The 23321-nt window shown below is 39.6% G+C and overlaps 2 protein-coding genes across 2 annotated transcripts; both read right to left on the bottom strand.

Moving 5' to 3' along the window:
• Positions 1-14174: 14174 nt before the first annotated feature.
• LOC102807510 (uncharacterized) lies at positions 14175-15605 on the bottom strand. The gene has a single exon (XM_006823829.2). The coding sequence runs from the start codon at positions 15603-15605 to the stop codon at positions 14175-14177; it is 1431 nt and encodes a 476-aa protein (XP_006823892.2).
• A 138-nt stretch (positions 15606-15743) lies between these two features.
• Positions 15744-18084, bottom strand: LOC144361821 (uncharacterized). The gene is made up of 2 exons (XM_085495759.1): positions 16128-18084; positions 15744-15883 (listed from the first exon to the last, which is right to left on the bottom strand). The coding sequence occupies exons 1-2, from the start codon at positions 18082-18084 to the stop codon at positions 15744-15746; spliced, it is 2097 nt and encodes a 698-aa protein (XP_085351885.1).
• Positions 18085-23321: the final 5237 nt, after the last annotated feature.

Below are 23321 nucleotides of genomic sequence, written 5' to 3'. Positions count from 1 at the left end.
ACAGCGCCCTACGTCTTCACCAGAGTGATGAAACAGGTAGTGCTGCTGCTTCACCAGATGTCATGACACCTCAATCCGTACCCAGACTTCCGGTTACCAACAACCCGGGCAAGGGGTAATAGCCAAACGTGTCAGGCTAACACGGGATTTACTTCACCAGTTGGGCTCATTGGTAAATCGACAAGTCCCACCTCGACCCAACGTGCAGTTGGTGTCCCTGGGCATGGAGTTTTGACACAGAGGTATGCTTGGCTTAGCTATTTCAAGTGTATTGCTTAGCGCTAGGCAGCCTAGCCGAATGCCTAGTCAGCGTTCCCTCTGTGTCCCTCCGCGAACTAACACGGATCATTGAAATGATGACCTCGGTTTGAAGGGTCGTTCCCCAGGCCGCACTACGCAGCCGCCCGGTATAATGCTTGTTATAGCGCCGAGCTCTCCTATGGGAACTAGATAGGCGGGTTTCGATCTCGGACCAAGTGAAGGAAGCCCTGCCCTGGTGGTCGTCACTGGCCAACCTCGGACAGGGGAGCCCCTTGGGCCCGCTCGCCGCAGGTATGACTCTGGTAACAGATACCTCCCCCTAGCGTTGGGGAGCGCATCTATTGGTCCAATAAGCCCGAGGATATGGCCCCCGCATTAGTTTCGAGACTACCATATCAACCGGCTCGAACTGAGAGCAGTGTACTTAGCACTACCATGCTTTCTACCCGTAGTTCGAGACCACAGAGTCCTGCTCCGCACAGGCAACGTAGCGGTGGTCTCCTTCAAGAAGGAGGGGGGGGGGCGTTCCCCATCGTTGTCAGTCCTAGCGGAGCAAAAACCTCCTTTGGTGCCTGGAATACAATGTGGAGCTAACCGCACACCACCTTCCAGGGGTGAGGAACAGTCTGGCGACGCCCTTTCAGGGCGGCTCCGTCTCCAGAACACGGAGTAGCTGATACCCCAGTGGGTAGCCTCTAGGCTGTTTTCGGCCGTGGGAAGGTCCAAGGTTGGACCGTTTTGCCGCACCCAGGAACGCCAAGCTCCCGACGTGCGTAACACTCCTGCTGACTCCAAGAGCCTAGGCCAGGGTCACTTTGCTAGCCCCGTGGACCCACTTAGTTGTGTACGCCTTTCCTCCCTTCCCGCTAGTTCACCGGGCACCTGAGAAAAACTTTGACAGGTGCACACCCGCATATTATCATGGGTTGCACCCAATTGGCCAAGCAAGGCCTAGTTTCCACTTCTGTTGGGAAGGCTAGTCAAAGTGCCAGCAGTGCTTCCTGACTTACCGGACCTGCCGTCCCAACCAGACGGCGCACTACCAACGAGCCCAGCAGGTATCACTTACACGCATAGAGGCTCTCAGTAGACCCGCACATATGAAAGCCTTATCTGAGCGGGCTGCCAACGTCCTGGCCAGGGCGAACAGGGATCCCACCTACGCGGCCTACATTTCTAGGCTGCAAGCATACACTGATTGGTGTAGCAGAAGGGAGATTGAACCATACCATCCCTCTATTGGCTAGGTAGCAGGCTCCTTCGTCCACCTGTTTGACGAAGTGGGTTTGTTCTACGCAGCGAGCGTTGGCTACAGGTTGGTCTTGTCCCCTACCACTCAGAACGTACGGGAACAAGACTAGCCGATTGTCCTATTTTTAGGAGACTATTTACTGCTTTCCAGACGTCAAGACCCCATACAAGGGAGCCGCCCAACTGGGACTCGTCGGCTGTGTTGTCTGCTCTAAGCAGACTGCCTTTTGAGCCTCTCCAATCAGCACCACTCAATTTTTTGATGTGGAAAATAGTCTTCCTACTGGCCCTCGCCTCAGGTAGGCGCTGGTCAAAGCTAGGCGCGCACTATCCTTTGCGGACGGTTGTGCCGCTTTTATGGGCGATCAAGTTGTACTAAGACACGAATCGGGTTCTCGCCAAGAACCAAATCCCAGGACACGATCCTCAATCGATCGTCATCCCCCGGCTGGCAAATATTGTCAGTCCGGAGGATCAGGAGGAATTGCTTCTCTGCCCGGTCCGAGCGCTGAGTTGCTACGAGAACCGTACCAGGTTTTCTAGACGGGGAACCAAACACATGTTTTTGTGTTACGGCCCTGACAAGCGGGATAAGCCGGTTTCCCCGACTTCCATCCCCAGGTGGATTACTGCGACTGTACTGGAGGTCTATAATACACTATCCTCCTCAACACAGACCTTGCAGAGACACCAACTACAAGAACATGAGGTCTGTGCGATTGCTAACTCACTAGCGCTAGTGTCAGGTGCCCCCCTCAAACACATTCTGAGGGCAGGCTTCTGGAGAACGCAGAACGTCATCATCAACTACTACCTAGGAGACACCCAATCTATTGAGCAGGGTCTCTTCAGGTTAGGCCCCGTCGTAGCGGGTCAGGCCTTGTTTGCTGACCCAGCCCGAACGACTGCAGGGTCCTCTGCGCATAGGCGATAAGTCAGTCTCTGCATTTTTGCAGGGCAGATTGTCTGTTTCACTAGCACTTCCTGGAAGCTCCCAGGTTTTGCTTCTGTCGACCTACGCCCTCATGCGAACTGTTTCGGTTCTACTTCAAGCTTATCACCCTGAGTTCGGCTTGGGTCTAGCTTTCTCAGGCACACCGAACCCTGTCACCACAGCAGCATTGGCTTCTTGCTTCTGGGACAGCACAGGCAAGGTAAGACACCACCCTTCTTGGGTCTTAACTTAGGTTTTTGGGTTTGTTTTTCATCCCGGACTGGGGGAAAGTCTTTCATCATTCTCCTTTTTTTTCTGTTTGCTCTGAAAAACCCGCCACCTATCGGTGTCTGACTCTGCCTACAGTTCAAAATAGTCATTTTGACTGACCGGAGTCTATGGTGGGTAATTGAACGTAGTGAATTTAGGCGAGGGTTCTCCGAACCCGCCTATTCACATAGTTCATACCCACCATAGACTCCGGGTCCCCCCAACCTCCCCACTCTTTCCGTCGCGTTGGTCCAAGTCCTCGAGGCGGAGAGAAAGGAACCAGAGTGAAGGACGGCTACCTGTGGCCTCGGTCACGTGGGTTCGTTACGTAAGGGGTAAAAGAATCTTGAGGTCATGGGGCTTCCCCTGACCTGGATTTTATCTCTTCGTCACCGGCAGAATCGCTGATTAATGCCTACAGTTCAAAATAGTCATTTTGACTGACCGGAGTCTATGGTGGGTATGAACTATGTGAATAGGCGGGTTCGGAGAACCCTCGCCTAATTTCAATTAGACAATAGATTTGATGGCATTCACACATATTCCATCATTGGCAATATCATGTCAAAGTATCATGTGCAGTAGTTTTTTAAATAGGCTAATAACTATCTAAAATAACCAATTACTCTATTTTGATTTATCTATAATTTATATTTAAGAATTGATTTACACATATGCCCCTCATTTGACATATCACATCTGTTTGAGCACTTTGTAAAGTTGATACACGGATGTCACAGGATTAAGACATTTACGTCATTCTTTTACAATATGTAATTAAGAGGCAGGCAATTCAGAACTTGTTTATTTTATCACATTTTTAAAATTACCATATGCAAGGAATGCGCACTTTTGGTTGCATTATGTATGTACGTGTATGTGACATAAAATTATCTTCTTTTAGCACATGCATGACTTTGCAAACATTAGTCACAACATTTCAATAATTCAGAATACATTTCTAAATAAATAATCCATTCATGTTTACACGTAACACATTGGTGTTCAGTATAGCGTGAATACAATTTATTTCCCGTTTGAATAATTCTTACACAAATAAAATAAAAATGTTCATAAAACATTCTTTCTAATCTATGATTTTATTTTAGGATGATATTCTAAATTGAAATGCTTTACATTTCATATCTTACATGATGTTTGTTTCAACATATTAAATAATGTATTAGTAAATATGGATATTAAGGTTTTAAAAAATCACATGTTGATATTTAATTGTTATTTGGTATTTAATAGTATTTTAATGTGAAAGAAATGTTACTTTAATACAAACAATATATCAATGTTGCAATAGTTATCCTGTTATCATAAAGATATGCACATCTAATCCTAAAACAGAGGCCTTCAAGTAAGAGAAATTAAGAAATAAAAATACATTGTTAACTTATTAACTTGTGCAATTTCCTGTAGTTAGACCAATAAATCCCCGGCCATGCAGGTTGTGCAATATCTGGTTTTCGCGTGACTGAATAGCTTGTGGTTTTGTTTTCGTGTATTTCATTGTCAAGTAATAGTAATGCTGTACAGGATTGCCGTTTATGTCTTCAGTATAAGGCCAAAATCCATAAACATCAATATTTTTGCCATGCCAGTGTGAACGTTATAAATCCCTCACTTGCACCAGACTTATTCCAAATCCTAAACCAATCAATAAAATAAAACATAAATGCGATGAAATTAATATCAGCTGACAATAAAGTGCAAATAAAAAAGAATAATTGATAACCCTAAAACTACCCTTGTAATTGTGACAAGAACAAAACATAAAAGGGATAATGCTCTCGGAGGATTGCACGCACGATTGCAGGCTTACAGTGTTAGGTGAATAAATACTTTTAATATTGAATCCCCTCTTTAGATCTATTAAATGATAATTCATTCCAATATATAACATTTGTGTTTTTCACTCTATCATTTTCCTTACAGAAAAGCAGATATGAATAATATCTATACGAATCTATATTTCATTATATATTTACCATTAGAACTCAATAATTATTATAATTCCATAAATATCTATCTCACAACTACTTTCGATTTACAGAATAAAAACAAATAAATTATTGAGATATGACAATACTATTTCACATTAGCGAGCAATAAAAAATAATTCCCTTTCCTTGCAAAAAGTTATTTGGTAACCATACTTCTGTAATCGAGTTTCAATGCCTATTAAAGACGTTTCGTATATTTATATATACCAAATATCCTTGAACCCCGTTTGTAAAATGTGCTATGCTAGATCGAGTAATTAGCTCATTTGAATTGATTGTATTGCGTTTGAAGTCAAGTATGAATTCTCAGTAATAAATACGTATCCTTCATTAATAACTGATATGTGTAAAATGTACTTACTTGGATGACATGCCAGGAAAAAGTGGTTTAACAGCATATGCCAGCTTATAATTCAATTTTGCTGGACCTTTACCTTTTGTTTTCATCAGAAGATATTTCAGACTCATTCCGGACTTACGCAATGATTGGTCATATCCAAACCATAACAAAGAATTGTTAACATCCCTTAGTTCATTGTAGTATCTTTCATATGCCTTATTTCCTTTCGGGTTTTTTAAATACTCTGCTAAAAATTGAATAACGAAATGATTAACAGCCGAAAGATTCGTCTTGTGTCCAACATCGTTTTCAAATCCTCTGACTAGCGGAAGGTTCATTCGAATAACAAAGTCGTCTATTTGTCTATTTCTTTACCACATGTGCTATTTAACAAAATTCCGCTGCTACCAACGAGAGCACAACTGTCCTGAACCCCGATTGTGTAGAAATCACGTGCATATTGATCCATGTCAATTACATTGCTTCTATTCCACGGCCTTTGAGGGCAACACCTTTCCTCGATTTTATTCTCACTTTTGTAAATAGCTAAACTATGTTCAAGCTTCAGCCACTTATTGATCTCCGACCTATAAACCAATGCAAAATAAACAAAATATTGTTGATAAGATATATCCTCAATATTGTTTGGCATGTGTGTAAACAAACAGCAACGTTCTTCCGCAATGTTATGTTGCCCAAAACATCTCTGAAACAACATAAAAGTGTTAAAACCCTTATCATCTTAATAATACTAGTCTATGGCATAACACGTGTCAAACAGCTCAACGAATATGTATTATAAAACACATTGATCTGGAATTTGAACTACAGTACCGAAAAACAAACAAAAAAACTATTTTCTATTCGTTGACTGTGGTTGTATTAACAGTTGACTTTCTTAAAGTCTGTCGTGATACTTATAAAAATTGTTAATTGTGTAAAACAAGGGGTGAACGCAAAATAGCAGTGGCAGCCTTCTGCCTTCAGGGCAGCGCGTTCACCGCTGATTTTTGTCAGAATCATAACAGTTAGCAAGTCTATAAAATAAATATTAAAGCAGAAACGGTAGTTCTCTTTTTGAAATATGTCGTGGCCGTTTGGTTTGTGCTTCCTTAGAAACGATTCAAGCAAATCGTATGAGAGCCGCTAAGCAAGTGTCGCACTCGTTCGGCTATTGCGTCGTCGACAATGAAAACAATGTTGCAATATTGTAGCAACCCGTACCTGGGAGAATGGTTTAAATCACGTTATTTTGGCTTTATAAATATTTGGTAGCAGCTTGCGAATCCATAACCGGGGCCAGCAATTTTGCAATGTCACGCCGAAGACTGCCAACTTTTTTACCATCTTTTATCACCGCTATTGCATTTCTGTCATGAGAACTATTCTTCTGTCATTGGATAAAAAAAAATTCCTATTTCAAGTTCACCGCGATATCCATGTAGTGAGACATTCCAACCGCCGGACTTGCTGAATGATAACCGTGATTAATAAGCGTCGAGTCTGATAAGAAAGCAATGTTACGATTTGACCTTTATGATGAAATACTAGTAGTGATGTCATTCTTAGCCAATCAGTAAAGCAGATGCATAAAGGTCAAAGATGATTGCTAGACTGTAAACAAAAGCATCGCAGCAGAGCGACCCCATTTTCTTGTCTCTTTATTATGATTAGACATGAATGAAAAGTGCCAAGCTAACAGACTGCGAAATCCGTGGATTAAAGGTACAAATTGTGTGGGACGATAACGACGAACTTCAGGAATAAGTTGTAGGGATTTTGTTCGACGGCTACAGTGACGCCGACTGGACATTTGAGGGTTTTGAGTTTGACGAAGATGGCAATGAACGTACAAATAAAGACCTGGGAAGTTTTTTCAAACAGCTATGAATTTTTATAATTTTTACTGTGTAAATTTGTAAATTATTATTGATCTTGTATGACGGTTGATTCGTAATTTGTCAAGGCCGGAAATCATTTTACGCAGTTTAACCCCTAACATTTTAATTCATTTTGAGTTCACGCGTATTGGGCGTGTTTGTCGGCGGGAAAATCCTAATTCAAATGATTCCTCACTGTCGATTTTTATTATTTCTGGTTTATTTGTCACATTATAAGCAATACATTATTTTTGTTATACTTCTAGTGTTGCATATTGTTCATTTATTTCCGTTGCATGTATTCATTTGCCGTTCTATTTCTTGCGCAGTTCGATCTGCATGTTGACAATTTTCGTTTTTTTTGCCGGGTATCTCCTGGCAAACGCCCACCCCTTCTTTTTCGCAATTTTCCATGTTCAGGACCCTGGGCTTATACCCGGATAAATACGGTATATATGTGAAGCACATTGAAATAAAAAAACAATTATGGTTAGTCATATGGTTTGGTTGCCATTTTGGATTTCTAACAGACAATTAAACAAGAATTTAGCACAAATGGTATAAATGTACATTTATTGCTCAGTGTTTAATGTACCATGCAAGGCCAAGGCTTTTTACGAGAAAAATGAAAATAATTCATAGTTTGGCTGCCATCTTGGATTTTTGAGAAAAAATAACAAAGTGTGAGCATTTTTCTCACGCGTGCTTTAGCAGATTAATCATCAATAATTTAGTTAGAGTTCGACGCTTGAATTTGTGAACTTCAGTCTCTGGCTACTGATACAATTCGACGCACTCGGGAAACGTCAGGTACCGAACATTCCTCCAGACACGCTCGTTACTCCTGGACTTGTAATGGGTGGGAGTACTGGACAGTCTTTCCGGATTATGTCATTAATTTCTATAATTGTGATTTCCCTGACCAATTTGTTTATGAAATATTTATGTATGTGTATATCACTGGAATATTTGACGAGTAAGAAATATCTCTCCTTGTCACAGAATCATTACCGACTTTGCTGTAGTATCCACAGTGCGTAATTTCTTGACCGGATAATTTCGTAACCGGATATTTGCGCTTGTGCGTGATGAAAGCAGCGTTTAGTGCTGAACCATTGCAGTGGCAGGCGATACTGATGAACTCGAGAACTATTTAAAGCACATATGTTGTGTACCTAGTATGGCTTCACCCAATTCATGCATCGCGTCGTACCGGTAGGATTGACCAGTGTGCTTTATCGTTACTAATTATATGTAATTGTATTAAACAATACTAGTGCCAATCAGACTAGATTACCCCTGTGTTAAAGGAATTGTGTACTTTTATATTGGTCATGAACCCGTACACGAGATGATAAAATATTAAATATTATTTGGTGTTTTGGGTTAATATTTGACCCGACCCTGTGACCTCATAACAAACTGTCAGATGGATATGTCTATACATATGCATTGATCGCTGCAATGCTGCACCTTTTCTTTATTGTTGTGGAATTCCCAGATGACAGTTGAACAATGTCGCAGCAGTATTACGATTCGGATGTTGACCATTTACCGGATATGGATAAAAATAAAAGAAATGTATGTATTTACGCCACATCATTTTTTAAGTAATTGTATGCCCAATAGAAATATTTTACGATTCATTACAAGTGCGATAACTACAAATCCGCTTACCGAAGATCTTCACAGTTTCTAATCGATGAAGAACTAGGATCGATAATGCGAGCTGGTACAGTAAAGGACGTGATTCTGCAAAATATGTAAACGTTATTTTCATTATTAATAATACTACTTTTTGTGCAGGGATTAATAATTTATTAATAATGTTACTCGTGTTTAGAAGAAAATCGAAGTTGAAGAATATATTTTTGTGCTATATATGCAAGACAAATCCGTTAAACGTTTAAATAAAAGAACACCGCTACGTCTTCCACCGTAACAATCTAAAAAAACGACATATCATTAAACTACGTGCCAAATTTTCATTTATAGAATAACAGTTAAAACTGTAAAATGTGAGCTTATTACGACAATGTGTATACAACATAGAAACAATTCGCAATGAAAACATACAATTCACTGTATACTGGTGTCTAATACAAAACACTTATATATTCACAGATTTTGAAATTAAATACTAGTATTATCATTACACACAATCTAGTACACACACACATTTGTAGTTACTTTCAACCCGGGAAAACGTCTCAAAATGTAATATTCCCCACAAATCACCACCACCACTAGTGCCATATATTATGAAACTGCTAATAATTCCTGATCGATGCAGTGGCAATTAACCTAGACACAACGCAGTGTACACTCAACATACCTTTGATGTGAGCGCGACTCTTGCCAGTTACTTCACTGGGCATCCATCTAAACCATCGAAAACACAGTCATGTGACCGATCATCAGTTTTTTTATTGACGATTTCGTGGTGCTTGTTCAACAATAATATCGTACATAACATTAACTGGTAAAATTAGTGGAATTACTCCTTCCTTCTTCTGCCAAAACCCCCGGTATAATTTTTTTACAATATTGAGGCTGTGCATTTCAGCGTGTTACCACTCGTATGTCCCATCTTATCTGTCATAATACCCAACCGTTTCTTGGTTATAAAATACAAGTGTGACAACCCACGTTACAACTAAGAAAAAGAACACTACCACCATTCTTTTTGAACCCATCGCACCAAATGTATCCTGAGAAAGTGACATATAAAAACAAACACAACTATGTAAAAACGATTTAAATCAACAAAATAACAACCAATATCAAATTATATAATACTAAATAGTAAATACAATTTCTATTGAAAACAAATATTGTAAACAAATTAGTACGACTGATTTAACATATTCAATAAATTAATTCAACAATAATAATTATGTTTATGAGTAAGTAGTTTACTAATATATTTATGCTATAGTTGACAGGGTCCCATCTAAGTTGTACTTGTTTCCAATATTAAACGTCGTATTATAAGAAACAAATCATTGTTTAAATAAACTGTGCGACTTCATGGTATTTGAAAACTAAAACAGCAAGATTCTGAGGTTGTTGCTGCTGGAGATCGTGTTCACCAAAGGGTGTCTACGCTTTGAATGACTCTGGAATCTGGCGAGCAGTTCCACGTACTACCATAGCCGAGCCTGGCGTTTAACAACAAAGTCTGAAGTTCAACTGAGAAAGACGCCCGGCGCCAAGAATGTGGAGTTTGAGTTCGACGCTTTAATTTGCAGGTTTAATTTAAACTCCAGGTTAGGGCTACAAAAAAGCACCTAATTTCCACAATAGAATGGCCTACTTCTAATGTTAAATAATATTTAATTATGTATTTAAATATTAACCTGTATGGCCCAGGATTGCCTTGGAAGCAGAGGGTCGGATAAGAAAGCGAGAAAACGATCAAGGGCAAAATAAATGTGATAACATTCGGCAATGATCAAGTATACCATTAACCGATTATACTCACGAATAGTAGAATAAGTTTGGCGTCTATCGCCGCCATCCTTTGAACCCGAGGATGCAGCTGATGATGAATGATTCAGGATTTACTAATACTATACCCGTTAGATTCGAAAAGTAATGTGACTTATACCATGCTCATTTGTCAAGTAATCAAAAACTGTTCTCAACATACACTACTCTTTGATCAATATGGTTTGAAATGTTGTCGGCGTGTCGTCACTGATCCAGTAGAAAATAGGCTATCGACATGCAAATAACACGTGGCTACGAACACAACATTGTATCTTAGGTGAGTATCGTATACATTGTTATTGGACGACGACGTTTATCGCTGATTATCATTCCAAAACTAATACAGTTTAAATTTATATAGTACCTGTTATGCAATTCCCATATGCACATGTTTCCAATCATGTCATTCTGTGTTCTGTAACTGACCCGGATTACGCCTAATCCCTACACTGTAATGAAACACTCCTCATGCTTGGACAATATTTAATATTTAACAAAGTAATTACACATTAACCATGTGTTGCAGGAAGTAAATTTGACCCCTTATATTCATATAATAATTATTACATAATTAAACTATTTTATTGAATGCCAGATAAGAATTACAGGTAGTGATTTGTGTGGACGTGTTTTTTGACATTGACAATACCAACAGGGAGAGTCATGTACCATCATAATGTTGGAGATATCAAACTTATTTTTTTCTACGTGAGTGATGTCCTTTGGCATACAGGCATCACATTATAAGTTCATTAACCTGAAGATGTCAGAGAAAGGAGAACAACGAATGAATGGTTTACCGTTGAAGATAAACCATGCCGATCTGAGCCAACTTGTTGAAACATAGTCTGATAGGGTGCCTAGAGGATCTAATCGCCGGTGAGATAGTAAGTTAGAGACCCTCTAAGAGACAGGTGCTTGTGAGATTGTAACATTTCGAACCAACACAAAAAATGTGGACGAGTCACATGAACTGTTTTGTCAAGTTGGTAAAACTGCCTTTCATTCCAATAATTACTGTGTTTATGCTACATGTATGCCATTGATAGATATGCAACCACTGCAATATTGAAGCCATTGAACAAGAGATGTGACTAACATAAAATATGACCATATATGGATATGGATATCATTAATATGCATAACTGACTCGAAACCCGGCATTGCTGCAATGAGGCTATATTTATTATCATAATCGCTATTGCTAGTTTATTTAACTGGAAATGATCAATACTGTGCACTACTGCTGATTTATACAACTGTAGTGTATTAGTATACTGTTTATACCCCAGTGAGGGTGGGGTCAATTATTGTGTCAAGTACACCAAATGCTAGATGATGTTTACCTCAGAACTACCTCGGCTGCAGAACTAACTAACTAAGATATGGTACTAATTACGCTGTGGTTGACACCCGCATTGTTAGAGATAGTAGCCAAACAGCACTGTATGTATGTGCATGGTAATAAGGGATGGACCATTAGATTTTGGTAGGGGTGGTCACAATTCGGAAACAAAAATAATTTGAGAGAGGTGACTGGAAAAAAACCCATTATTTCAACAAAATCAATTGATGTTCCACTTCGGGGATTTTGTAAAAAAAATAAATAATGTAAACATATTCTGTGTAAAAAAATAAAATTAGGAATTTGGATAGTAAAAAACAAAAATTCTCCTTGGTTTTACCACCCCCTCCCAAGATCTAATAGTCCATCCCTAAAGAGTCTCCCATATTGATCTTGTGAATAATTGGAGCTTCATTGGAGAAGGCGGGAGGCTACGGACTAAAAAAACATTGCTGCCTTTGAGTTAACAAAGTAGAACAAAAGAGTGGTATACTTAAATCAGCCAAAGAGCAGGGTCAGTGAAAAACGCTTTTTGGAGAGGTTATGGGACATAATGTAAACAGTTTTAGTCGAGTAGCGCCTCTCGCTTTGCTCCAACCCCAACACACACCTGAAAGAAAGACGTATGTTTTCACCAACCCCCGATGATTTTTGTCGGTGCCAATCAAATTGCAGGAACGTCAGATAGCGACAGCCATTAAAGAGTAACCATTCCCGTCAGAATGTATTTGTTGACATAATGTGTGATGTGTTACTGTCAAATTTCCGCCCAATCATCTTGTTGAAAACAGTCTGGAATCTTTGCCAACAATGCAAACACAGCATGTCAACTTGGTTACGACTGAGTGAGCGTCTGCACAGGAAATATATGTTGTAGCCTGAAAGGATCACGTGAGTTGTGTCCTCCGCGCAGTGTTATCATGGACACCAACATGATTATTCATTGAAACTCATTGCAAGAAGGCGTGAACTTTGCGAATTCGCAGTATTGATCTAGCCAAAGAGACATATACTATTCTGTCAAGCGTTAGTGGGGTCTGATGCCGTTCGGCGACGGCGCCACTCACGCCTACATTTCAGGCTAGTAAACAGAGTACATGATTTTGATATAATGGTAGGACTGGCAAGGAAAACTCAAGATGATGTTTGTAGCTGCCCCAGTAACCAACGCAAAATACTGATGTAACCTTCACTTTATTTATGACGAACAATATTGAGAAGATTGTAACACCGTCAAAACTGTGAAATACAATAGTATACATTCAGAAAATAATAACATGAACTTGCGTATTTATATTGTCATAAGTACCAGTGCAAAATATGGTAAAGTTATACATGAATCTGAGCTCATACGAATAGATTACAAACTGTACATGGAATGTGACTTGCATAATCGCTATAGGAAACGACTGAGAATCTTAGATGAGTGTAAACACAACTACACGAGTGTCAACTCAACTACAAGACTGACGGCAACTCGGCATGTAAACTACGCCAACGATAAATCAACTAAATCGATAAGACTGCCAAAATAAGTCTAAACATAACAAATGTCTTCTCAAATAATTCCCTAGTACTCCTCAAACGTTACCTACCTCGTTGGCAGCATAAACGATACTTGGGCAGCGAAAAAGACGAAAACTAGATGCAGTGAAACGAGCATTTCACTTCCAGTGAAAACGAAAAATGGCGACTGCCCCAATCCTCATACAGAGCGCGCACAACACCAAAAACTGCCGTGAGATAAATAAACGAGTGGGAGCACTAAAAGAATCAGGAACAAGTCTAAACAACAAAACTACAGTACCTATTAGTATAACCTGTAGAATAATTCGGAAGAAGACGTCTTTCACGTATACATAGCACGCCGACAAATGAACGAGGCTAAACAAAGCGCGGGAACGCGGCAAAGTTTAGGTTGCTCGGGCAACGGCAGCCACACTCCCACCCAAATCATCCAAGATGATTTCTAAAAAGAGGAGGTATTCGGAATAAACAAATATCGCCTTATCAATGTAAAACATGTGAACGATCAAGGTCAACTACTATGTCTACTCAGTAGAAGAAGTAACATCATTTCAATCCTTCATGACAGAAAATGAGAAGAATCAGCTTATGAATTGGACGGTCTAAAAACGTTCTATTGTAAATTGGCTTACCTGTTTTATCTAAGTCTGGAGTGGCCATTAGTAGCTTTACCTTTCTCACAAGACCATCACTAGAGGGATAGGTCTCTGCCACTTTAGCTAATCTCCAATCAGAGCGAAAGACGTTCTCGTCCTTTAGCATAACTATATCACCAACTCTGATATTTTCTTTGGTACCTTGCCAGGTTTTTCTCGACTGAAGATTGTACAAATATTCTTTTTCCCACCTTGTCCAGAACAGATTAGCCAGATATTGGACTCTGTGCCACCTCTTTCTCGCATATATATCTTCCCTCAACGAAATCTCCAGGAGGTGGAGGGGTGACAATTCCAGACTTCATTGTGAGGATATTGTTTGGCGATAGAGGAAGGGGCTCGTTAGAGTCTTCCAAATCATCCACAGTCAGTGGTCTGCTGTTGATTATGGCCATTGTCTCGTACAGGAATGTACGCAAAGCTGATGTGTTCAGCTGGGTTCCATTCTGGATCAGGATTCCATCTAAGACACTTCTGATAGTCCGGATCTGCCTCTCCCATACTCCGCCCATGTGGCTTGATGAAGGAGTGTTAAATAAGAACTCACAATTTTGGGAGAGAAGTTTTCTTGTGATACTATCAATGTATAACTTGTTAAGATTCTCCTTCATTTCATGACTCGCACCAACAAAGTTGGTTCCCTGGTCACAGCGAATCATGAGTACCTTTCCTCGAATGGCAATAAGGCATCTCAATGCATTGATGAACGAATCTGTAGACATATCATCTAAGACCTCAATATGAACAGCTCTTGATGCGAGGCATGTGAAGATTAACCCATACCTCTTCAGCTCCTTTCGTCCTTCTTTGATCATAAACGGCCCAAAACAGTCCAGTCCACAGTGGGTAAATGGTGGAGAGGGTTCTGTCCTGTCTTCTGGAAGGTTTGCCATTTTTTGTGACACTCTTCTTCCTCTCAGTTTTTTGCACGTAACGCAGTTTTGGATCAGGGACGAAACTGTTGAACGACACCCAACAATCCAGTATCCATGATTCCAAATCTCGTTGATAGTCATGCCTCGACCTTGATGACCTATGCGGTCATGATAATGACTTGCAACTAAAGTTGAGAAATGGTTTCCCTTTGGCAACAAAATTGAACATTCAACAATGACTGCCACTGCTGTCACTGCCTTTAAATAGCTAGAAAATCTGCTCATCCTCTCCGTGAAGCTAGTGAACTTCATTCTCTGTACAATATGTACAACTGTCGGTTTAACCTCTACATCATCTGCTGGGATTTCCAAGTCAATGTCTGCGGTCTGAGGTGAAGCCTCTGTTTCCCACAAAAACTTAGGGCCTGTAAGCCAGTTGGATTTGGCGATTTCATCAGCTGTTAGACCACGTGTGGCATGATCTGCAGGGTTATCAGTGGTTGGAACATATTTCCACTGTGCTGGCTGGGAAACTTCTCTAATTCGTTGAACCCTGTTCGCGACGAACATCTTGAGTCTCTTCATATCATTCTTTATATATCCCAAGACTACCTTGGAATCCGTCCAAAAATGATGTGACATGTCTTTATAACCCATTTCTGTCTCGAGAACCCTAGAAACCTTTGCTGAAATTGTTGCAGCTTGTAGTTCCAGTCCAGGTATAGTTACAGGCTTGAATGGGGCAACTCTTGCCTTCGCCATGACTAAGGCACAGTGTACCCTTTCATCTGTGGTCTTCAGACGCACATATGAACATTGTCCATAACCAGAAAATGACGCATCAGAAAAGTGGTGAAGTTGTACTGAGACTGCTTGACCCAAACCATCTGGAATGAAGCATCACGGAATTTTGATCTCACTCAGTTTCAACAGCTCGGCTTTCCAATGTTCCCAATCTGGACGAAGATCATCTGGCAATGGGTCATCCCAATCTACTTTATCCTGGCACATTCTTTGGAGTATCATCTTCCCAACTAAGACTAAAGGCGAAATAAGACCCAAGGGGTCGTAAATTGAGGCAACTGTTGCTAGAATCCCACGCCGAGTTAAGGGGTGATCCTTTAATGTCAGCTTAAAACAAAAGGTATCTGATTCGATGCACCACTGTATACCTAAAACCTTTCCTGGCGAAAAACTCTTCTGACTGGGTTCAAGGTCAGTCTGTGTTATAGTTGCTCTTTCGGACAGAATTATTACAACTAATTTTGAGTAGCCGCAAGTTACCCTTTTCACAGATCTCAACAGCATTGTGAATGAGATCCTTCATAGCTTCTACACTTTGTTCCGACTTCAACCCATCATCAACATAGAAGTTGTTTTTCAAGAATTCTGAAGCATTCTCTCCAAGGTGCTTGTAGTCCTTGGCAAGTTGTTTTAAGCCGAAGTTCGCACATGCTGGCGATGAAACAGCTCCAAACAAATGGACTTTCATCCTAAAGTCAACTGGGGGTTGTGTGAAGTCTTCGTCTTCCCACCACATAAACCTGAGAAAGTCTTGGTGTTCAGGCTTCACACGAAACTGATGGAACATTTTCTCGACATCACACGTCAAGGCAATTGGGTGTTCCCGGAACCTGCAGAGTACTCCAATTAATGGGTTGATCAAGTCTGGACCTGACAAAAGGTGGTCATTCAAGCTTGAACCCTGGTAACGAGCGCTACAATCGAAGACAACTCTTACCTTATTCGGTTTTCTGGGATGGTATACTCCATGATGAGGTATATACCATGGTGTTGATGTCAGTGGCTCATCATGTGGGACCATTACTGCATCACCTCTCTTTAGTATCTCTCTCATGAAAGTGGTGTAATGATTTTGATATTCTGGTTTTCTCTGGAATTGTTTCAACAAGCCCATAGCACGATGCATGGCTGCTTGACGATTAATTGGTAGCTGTGGAGGTTTTCCCTCCCTAAATGGTAGTGGCATTTCATAATACCCATCTTCTCTCTGCCGAATACCATTTGATACGATTTCTATAAACTTCATGTCTTCTTGAGACATAGTCTTATAATCTTCATCTCTGAAGTCTCTTTCTACGATACTCAGCAAATCAGCAATAGTGACTTCTTTGATTGGAGTCTTATATACATACATCACGTTTGATTGCTCGTCAGGCTTGATGGGGGCATGTATGGTTCTGCTAACAACTGTGTGGGTGTGACCAAATGCATCAAATTCCTCTGAAAGTTGAGTCTGAGATCCACCAACAATGCTCCAACCGAGTTTAGTTTCTACACCATATGGTTGATTGCCACTGCCTAAGACGCAATTCTGAGGTGCTAAAGCACTTGGGCAGTTGTATCCAATTAACAAACCAACTGGGCAGTCCTGCTTAGGAGTCAGCAGATCTGCAATCCTACGAAGGTGAGACCATTCACGAGCAGTTTCAGGTGTTGCAATGTGGGACCTGTCCAGTGGGATATGATCTCTGGAATATGTTGTTGGGAGAGGAATCCTTGACGTAGTGTTAAATCCTCTCACCACAAGATTTTCATATTTATGACTTTCTACAAGGTCTCCCTTTGAAGTCATCATTGACAAACGTAGCTTTGCTGGACTAGAGTGTGCGTGTAGGTCCTCCCTGATCTGGTCCAATATAAATGTGACATCTGACATAGTGTCGAGCAGAGCATAGACCAGCATCTCACTGCCTGGGTTTTCCTTGCACGATACCCATACTGGCACTACCATGGAGGAAACTGATTCTTTGTTACCGCTTAACACTTTATGACAGGTAGCTTCCCTTTGTTCAATCTCATGGGTTTCAGATGTCTTGTTACCTGATTTTGAGTATTTATCTCTGTCATGCAAACTAGTAGGGTGTTTCTTATGGCAAACCTTGCACTCACACCTGTTGGTGCACTGTCTTGACATGTGGCCTTCTCCAAAACAACCAAAACAGAGGCCTTTCTTCATTATAAAGTCTCTTCTTTCGTCCATGGTTCTCCGGGAAAAGTTTCGACAATCTTGAACAGTGTGATTTCCCTTATCACAGAATATGCATTCATTTGATTTATCAACTGTCTGAACCGTAGTTGCTAACGACCTTTTCGAGGGTTGCGAACGAGAGTAATTATTCGACTTCCTGTAAGTATGATTACCATCTGGTTCCATTGCATTAAATTGCTTTGGTTCAAAGACTACGACAGGATCATTTAATATTTCTGACTCCTCCATCTGCTGTATACAGTGCTTACGAGTGTCCACTGATTGTCTTGATAGTAGCGAAGTCTATCCGAGTGACATCTGGATGTTCAGCTTAGTATACGATACGATGCAGTGGATAGTGTAGGCAATTCCTTGACCTCACAGCAATGACTATAGTTTCGACCAGAAATTGTTGACTGTCGAGTTTTGACTGTAGCTGCCCCAGTAACCAATGCAAAATACTGATGTAACCTTCACTTTATTTATGACGAACAATATTGAGAAGATTGTAACACCGTCAAAACTGTGAAATACAATAGTATACGTTCAGAAAATAATAACATGAACTTGCGTATTTATATTGTCATAAGTACCAGTGCTACTATGTAAATAGATAGGCAATGATATACAGCATAGTGCGCCACCTAGTGGCGAGACTAGACGAATCTATCGTACATGTACACACACAAAATATGGTAAAGTTATACATGAATCTGAGCTCATATGAATAGATTACAAACTGTACATGGAATGTGACTTGCATAATCGCTATAGGAAACGACTGAGAATTTTAGATGAGTGTAAACACAACTACACGAGTGTCAACTCAACTACACGACTGACGGCAACTCGGCATGTAAACTACGCCAACGATAAATCAACTAAATCGATAAGACTGCCAAAATAAGTCTAAACATAACAAAGGTCTTCTCAAATAATTCCCTAGTACTCCTCAAACGTTACCTACCTCGTTGGCAGCATAAACAATACTTGGGCAGCGAAAAAGACGAAAACTAGATGCAGTGAAACGAGCGTTTCACTTCCAGTGAAAACGAAAAATGGCGACTGCCCCAATCCTCATACAGAGCGCGCACAACACCAAAAACTGCCGTGAGATAAATAAACGAGTGGGAGCACTAAAAGAATCAGGAACAAGTCTAAACAACAAAACTACAGTATCTATTAGTATAACCTGTAGTATAATTCGGAAGAAGACGTCTTTCACGTGTACATAACATGCCAACAAATGAACGAGGCTAAACAAAGCGCGGGAACGCGGCAAAGTTTAGGTTGCTCGGGCAACGGCAGCCACAATGTTAATGAGAGACGTCAGCCATACCAGCGCTGCAATTGCAATTGCCCTACTGATGGCTACAGATGGTGTAAGTACAAGGAAACTATAGTTGAGCATAATTTCATAAAGCAGATGGTATAAGTGGGGTAGCCAGAGAATTTGAAGAGAAGAGAAGAAAAGAGAAGAGTTTAAGCCAATGCTATCTGCAGTTATTGAACGCCTAAGTTAGAAATTAAAGTCAAATCTTGAGTATGGTACACAAGCTACGAGCCCCAGACGCGAAAACTATGACCCTGGATTCAAGAAACTGTATAAAGCAAATAATTTGGCATTTCTACGTGTGTAGTTAATTAGACCATACAGCCAGCAGAGACTGCCAAGACAAATACTACAGAACCAACGAGGTTTCTATTGTAAATGAGAGGAACATTACTACAGGATTTGTTTACAGAAATGGGAAGACATTGCTAAACAGACAACATCCACTTCTTGCGGATACACGCCCATGAGCTGGCAAAAAGTTCACCTCGTGGTTTCTGTTCTGAGAATGATCCGCCTGTCAGATATAAGCATAGACATGTACGATTACAAAACCTTCATTGTCCAACAAAGACACCTCTAGATGTTGATGACACCATCTTCAAGCTGTAACTGGTGCCGTCACACATTCATCGCATAATCTTAATACCCGCATATGAAGATGTAATCAAAGTTAGCAGTCAAAATACACGTTGTTTAATAGCGAGAGGTTCACAAAGATGTCTGTTCATGGGAAAAAACAACAACTGGGAGATTGCCACCCGAGTTACATTTGTTTATTGTTGGCCGGTTAAAACGATGGAGCATGGTTTATCAATCTCCCTTCTTAAATAAAACTTTCTATGTTTTTTTAATTGTGTGAGTTTAATTTGTAATTAATCAAGACGGTCTCGTTTATCCACTAAATTTCTCTAAAACATTTTTGGCAATCCGCTCCGCTAGGATTGTCCTTATAATCACACACACAGACATAGCCCTTTTGTCGTTCCAGTGTTTTCATGTATGATTTCTTCTGTAATTTTTTTTGGCTTGGCCGATTTCTTTCAAACATGGCAGGTAGGTCACACCTTCACCCTAGTTATTAGAAAAAATCTGAAAAAATGTTTGGCCCACCATTGCCATAGCAACAGCCAAAAAACTAATTTTTGGATAGCTTTGCGCCAAATGTATCCCCTCCTACAAATTTAGGATAAAACACCTCAGACATAGCTCATTCTACTCAGCTTGAGTGTGGGCACAAAGTTACTATTTGAATTTTTGATATCTTTTTTCATTACCGAGAAATTTGGCCCCAAAGTTTGGGTAACTTTTCACCAGCAACGGCTTTTAACTCCTCTGTGATTTTTTCGGCTCGGCTGAATTTTTTCATACTTCAAAGGTAGATAACTAATTGAAAAACATCCTGGCCCGCCTCTGCCATTGCAACATTCAAAAACTGATTTTTGAATACTCTTGTTCCAAATGTATTACCTCCTACCAGTTTTGTAATAGCAGTGTGCACTGGTAAGAGATCACCAATGCCGACGTTGTTACAATGTATCAACATAATCCCAACGCAACTTTGAACTTTGAATGAACTGTAAATGCTGCCTTCATTCTAGAAAATACTATCGCAAAACGATTGGAAATAATAAATGTAACAGCAGAATACGTCCTAGTAACAAACTAAGTGACTTCTAAAGACTGCAACTGAATGGTTTTCAAATACGGGCCCCATTTAGTTATATCCATGTTATTTTGAACTGTGAGCGCTATAAGAAAAAACGAAAATTGCTGCTTATAGAATGTAACATAATAAATAAACAGGATAGAATAAACAATTTTATAAACATATGCAACAACAGTGTTTCACTAGTTAAATACCTAAAACAAACAATATACAAAAAATAACGTTACTTACTTACTTGTAAGTGTCTGACTGTTATATACAGCCCAGAACACGTCAGAATAGTAAAAAAATCAGGAAATGCCAGTTGCCTGTGCCTTGAGAGCCTTTGAACCAAAACAATTTGTCACCCTTCGCCGCCCACAATATCGATATGATTTTATATTGCATAGAAAAGAACACTAAATACAGCTATCTCGGTCAGCAATCAAATCATCAATCTTCATGATATGTGCAACTGGTATTTCTATTTATTTACTTAATGGTCGGTACTTTAAAATTGTGAAGTTCGAGAATGTGTTTTTACGTACAGTGACGCGAACATTCAACAACGTGTTGAACTTACAGGAAGTCCATCTTGAGTTAGTGGAATTGTAAAATTTTAGAGAGTACAGGAAATGTTTCAGTAAGGAATTGTTATGGATATCAAAATCCTTTATTGTAACAGAACATGTTATATATTAACTAAAAACAACGTTGCCATGTTTCTAGGCATACAACGAATTGGAAACTAAAGAAATCGTCTAATCCAAATGACCTGCGTCCTTGAGAATCTAGTTTTATCGTCTTTGCCTTTCGAGCGTAAAAGGTCCAAACTACTTACCGTGGCGATAGATACCTCAATTATATTTTGATTTTAGTAATCGAGGGTAAAAACCGTGTTTATGCTATGAGAAAGTGCAGATCTTGAACTTACTTTAGTGCAAATACATTTTTGCCTGCTATCACAGCGCAACATGTGTTCGAATTTCATGTAAATAAACAATGTATTTTACAGGCGTTGTATACGTCGCTATGAGTCCCACATCGAACAGGGCACGGCGCGATGACTGCCACCCTTTAATGCAAGTGATTTTCCCTAGTTGTATGCAGTGCCCAATATGCCGACTAAGGGCAAAAACATTGTTATGCAAATTAGCTTTAGTTTGAAAATTTGAGTTTTCTCGGCGATATCTACGTCAATTTGAACCAAAATGTTATCAGCAAGACTCAGAATACGACTGTGACAGCCACTGAAACGCAATTGAAGTTAAATGAACACGTCAAGCTAAAAAGACTTTTTCGAGAATGGCGTAAAATGGAGGCACATACCATTTTGACTCTTGAGGGGAATGGAAATCAGTTGCTTTGAGGGTGTCACAATAAGTAAGGGAGTAAATCGTTTTTATGCTACGAAACAATTCACACCTTGAACGTACTTTTTGGACTTTAGTACAACGTCATTTTTGTTTGGTTACCTAACGTTTTTAGGTTCATTTGCTGCAAGTTACAGAGCACATACCTAAGCGGCTGTCCCTCAGCAAATAATGAAGCAAAGGCATTTTCGATGTCGAAATCGCGAAACTCGCCCTTTTTACGCAAACTGGGAAGTTCGAATTACTAAACGAAGTACATGACGGCGGAGATAATATATCCAAGAATCAACACATACCAAAAATTATATCTCAAAAGTGAATATTCGTGGTGTATTGTAAGTCTAACCGGACCATAAGTGGAAATGTGTTAGTACTCTAAATATCTAAACATATTTTAGTATAAGGTAGTAATAATTTATATTTAAGAATTGAATTACACATTATATGCCCTTCATTTGACATATCACATCTGTTTGAGTACTTTGTAAAGTTGAAAGTTGATCTGCGGATGTCACAGGACATTTACGTCATTCTTTTACAATACGTAAATAAGAGGCAGGCAATTCAGAACTTGTTTATTTTATCATATTTTTAAAATTACCATATTCAAAGTAATGCGCATCCTTTGGTTGCACTGTGTATGTACATGTATGTGACATAAAATTATCTTTTTTAGCACATGCATTACTTTGCAAACATTAGTCACAACATTTAAATAATTCAGAATAAATAAATAATCCATTCCTGTTTTCACGTAACACATTGGTGTTCAGTATAGCGTGAATACCATTTATTTCCTGTTTTAAAATCATTTTCCTTACAGAAAAGCAGATAAGAATAATATCTATAAGAATCTATATTTCATTAGATATTTACCATTAGAACTCAATAATTATTATAATTCCATAAATATCTATCTAACAACTACTTTCGATTTACAGAAAAAAAACAAATAAATTATTGAGATATGACAATACTATTTCACATTAGAGAGCAATAACAAATAGTTCCCTTTTCTTGCAAAAACGTTATTTGGTAACCATACTTCTGTAATCGAGAGTTTCAATGCCTATTAAAGACGTTTCGTATATTTATATATACCAAATATTCCTTGAACCCCGTTTGTAAAATG

The sequence above is a fragment of the Saccoglossus kowalevskii genome, chromosome 22 (genome assembly GCF_978046115.1).
Source record: "Saccoglossus kowalevskii chromosome 22, keSacKowa6.1, whole genome shotgun sequence".
NCBI classification, from domain to species: domain Eukaryota; kingdom Metazoa; phylum Hemichordata; class Enteropneusta; family Harrimaniidae; genus Saccoglossus; species Saccoglossus kowalevskii.
This window is presented reverse-complemented; position numbering and strand designations above follow the sequence as displayed.

What these genes read in the sequence shown, in the direction of transcription:
- LOC102807510 (XM_006823829.2), bottom strand. Translation starts at nt 15,605, where the DNA reads ATGGCGAAGGCAAGAGTTGCCCCATTCAAGCCTGTAACTATACCTGGA.
- LOC144361821 (XM_085495759.1), bottom strand. Translation starts at nt 18,084, where the DNA reads ATGGAGGAGTCAGAAATATTAAATGATCCTGTCGTAGTCTTTGAACCA. An exon ending in TGTTGAGATCTGTGAAAAGG is followed by an intron (nt 15,884 to 16,127) that starts GTAACTTGCGGC and finishes TTTCGCCTTTAG; the next exon opens with TCTTAGTTGGGAAGATGATA.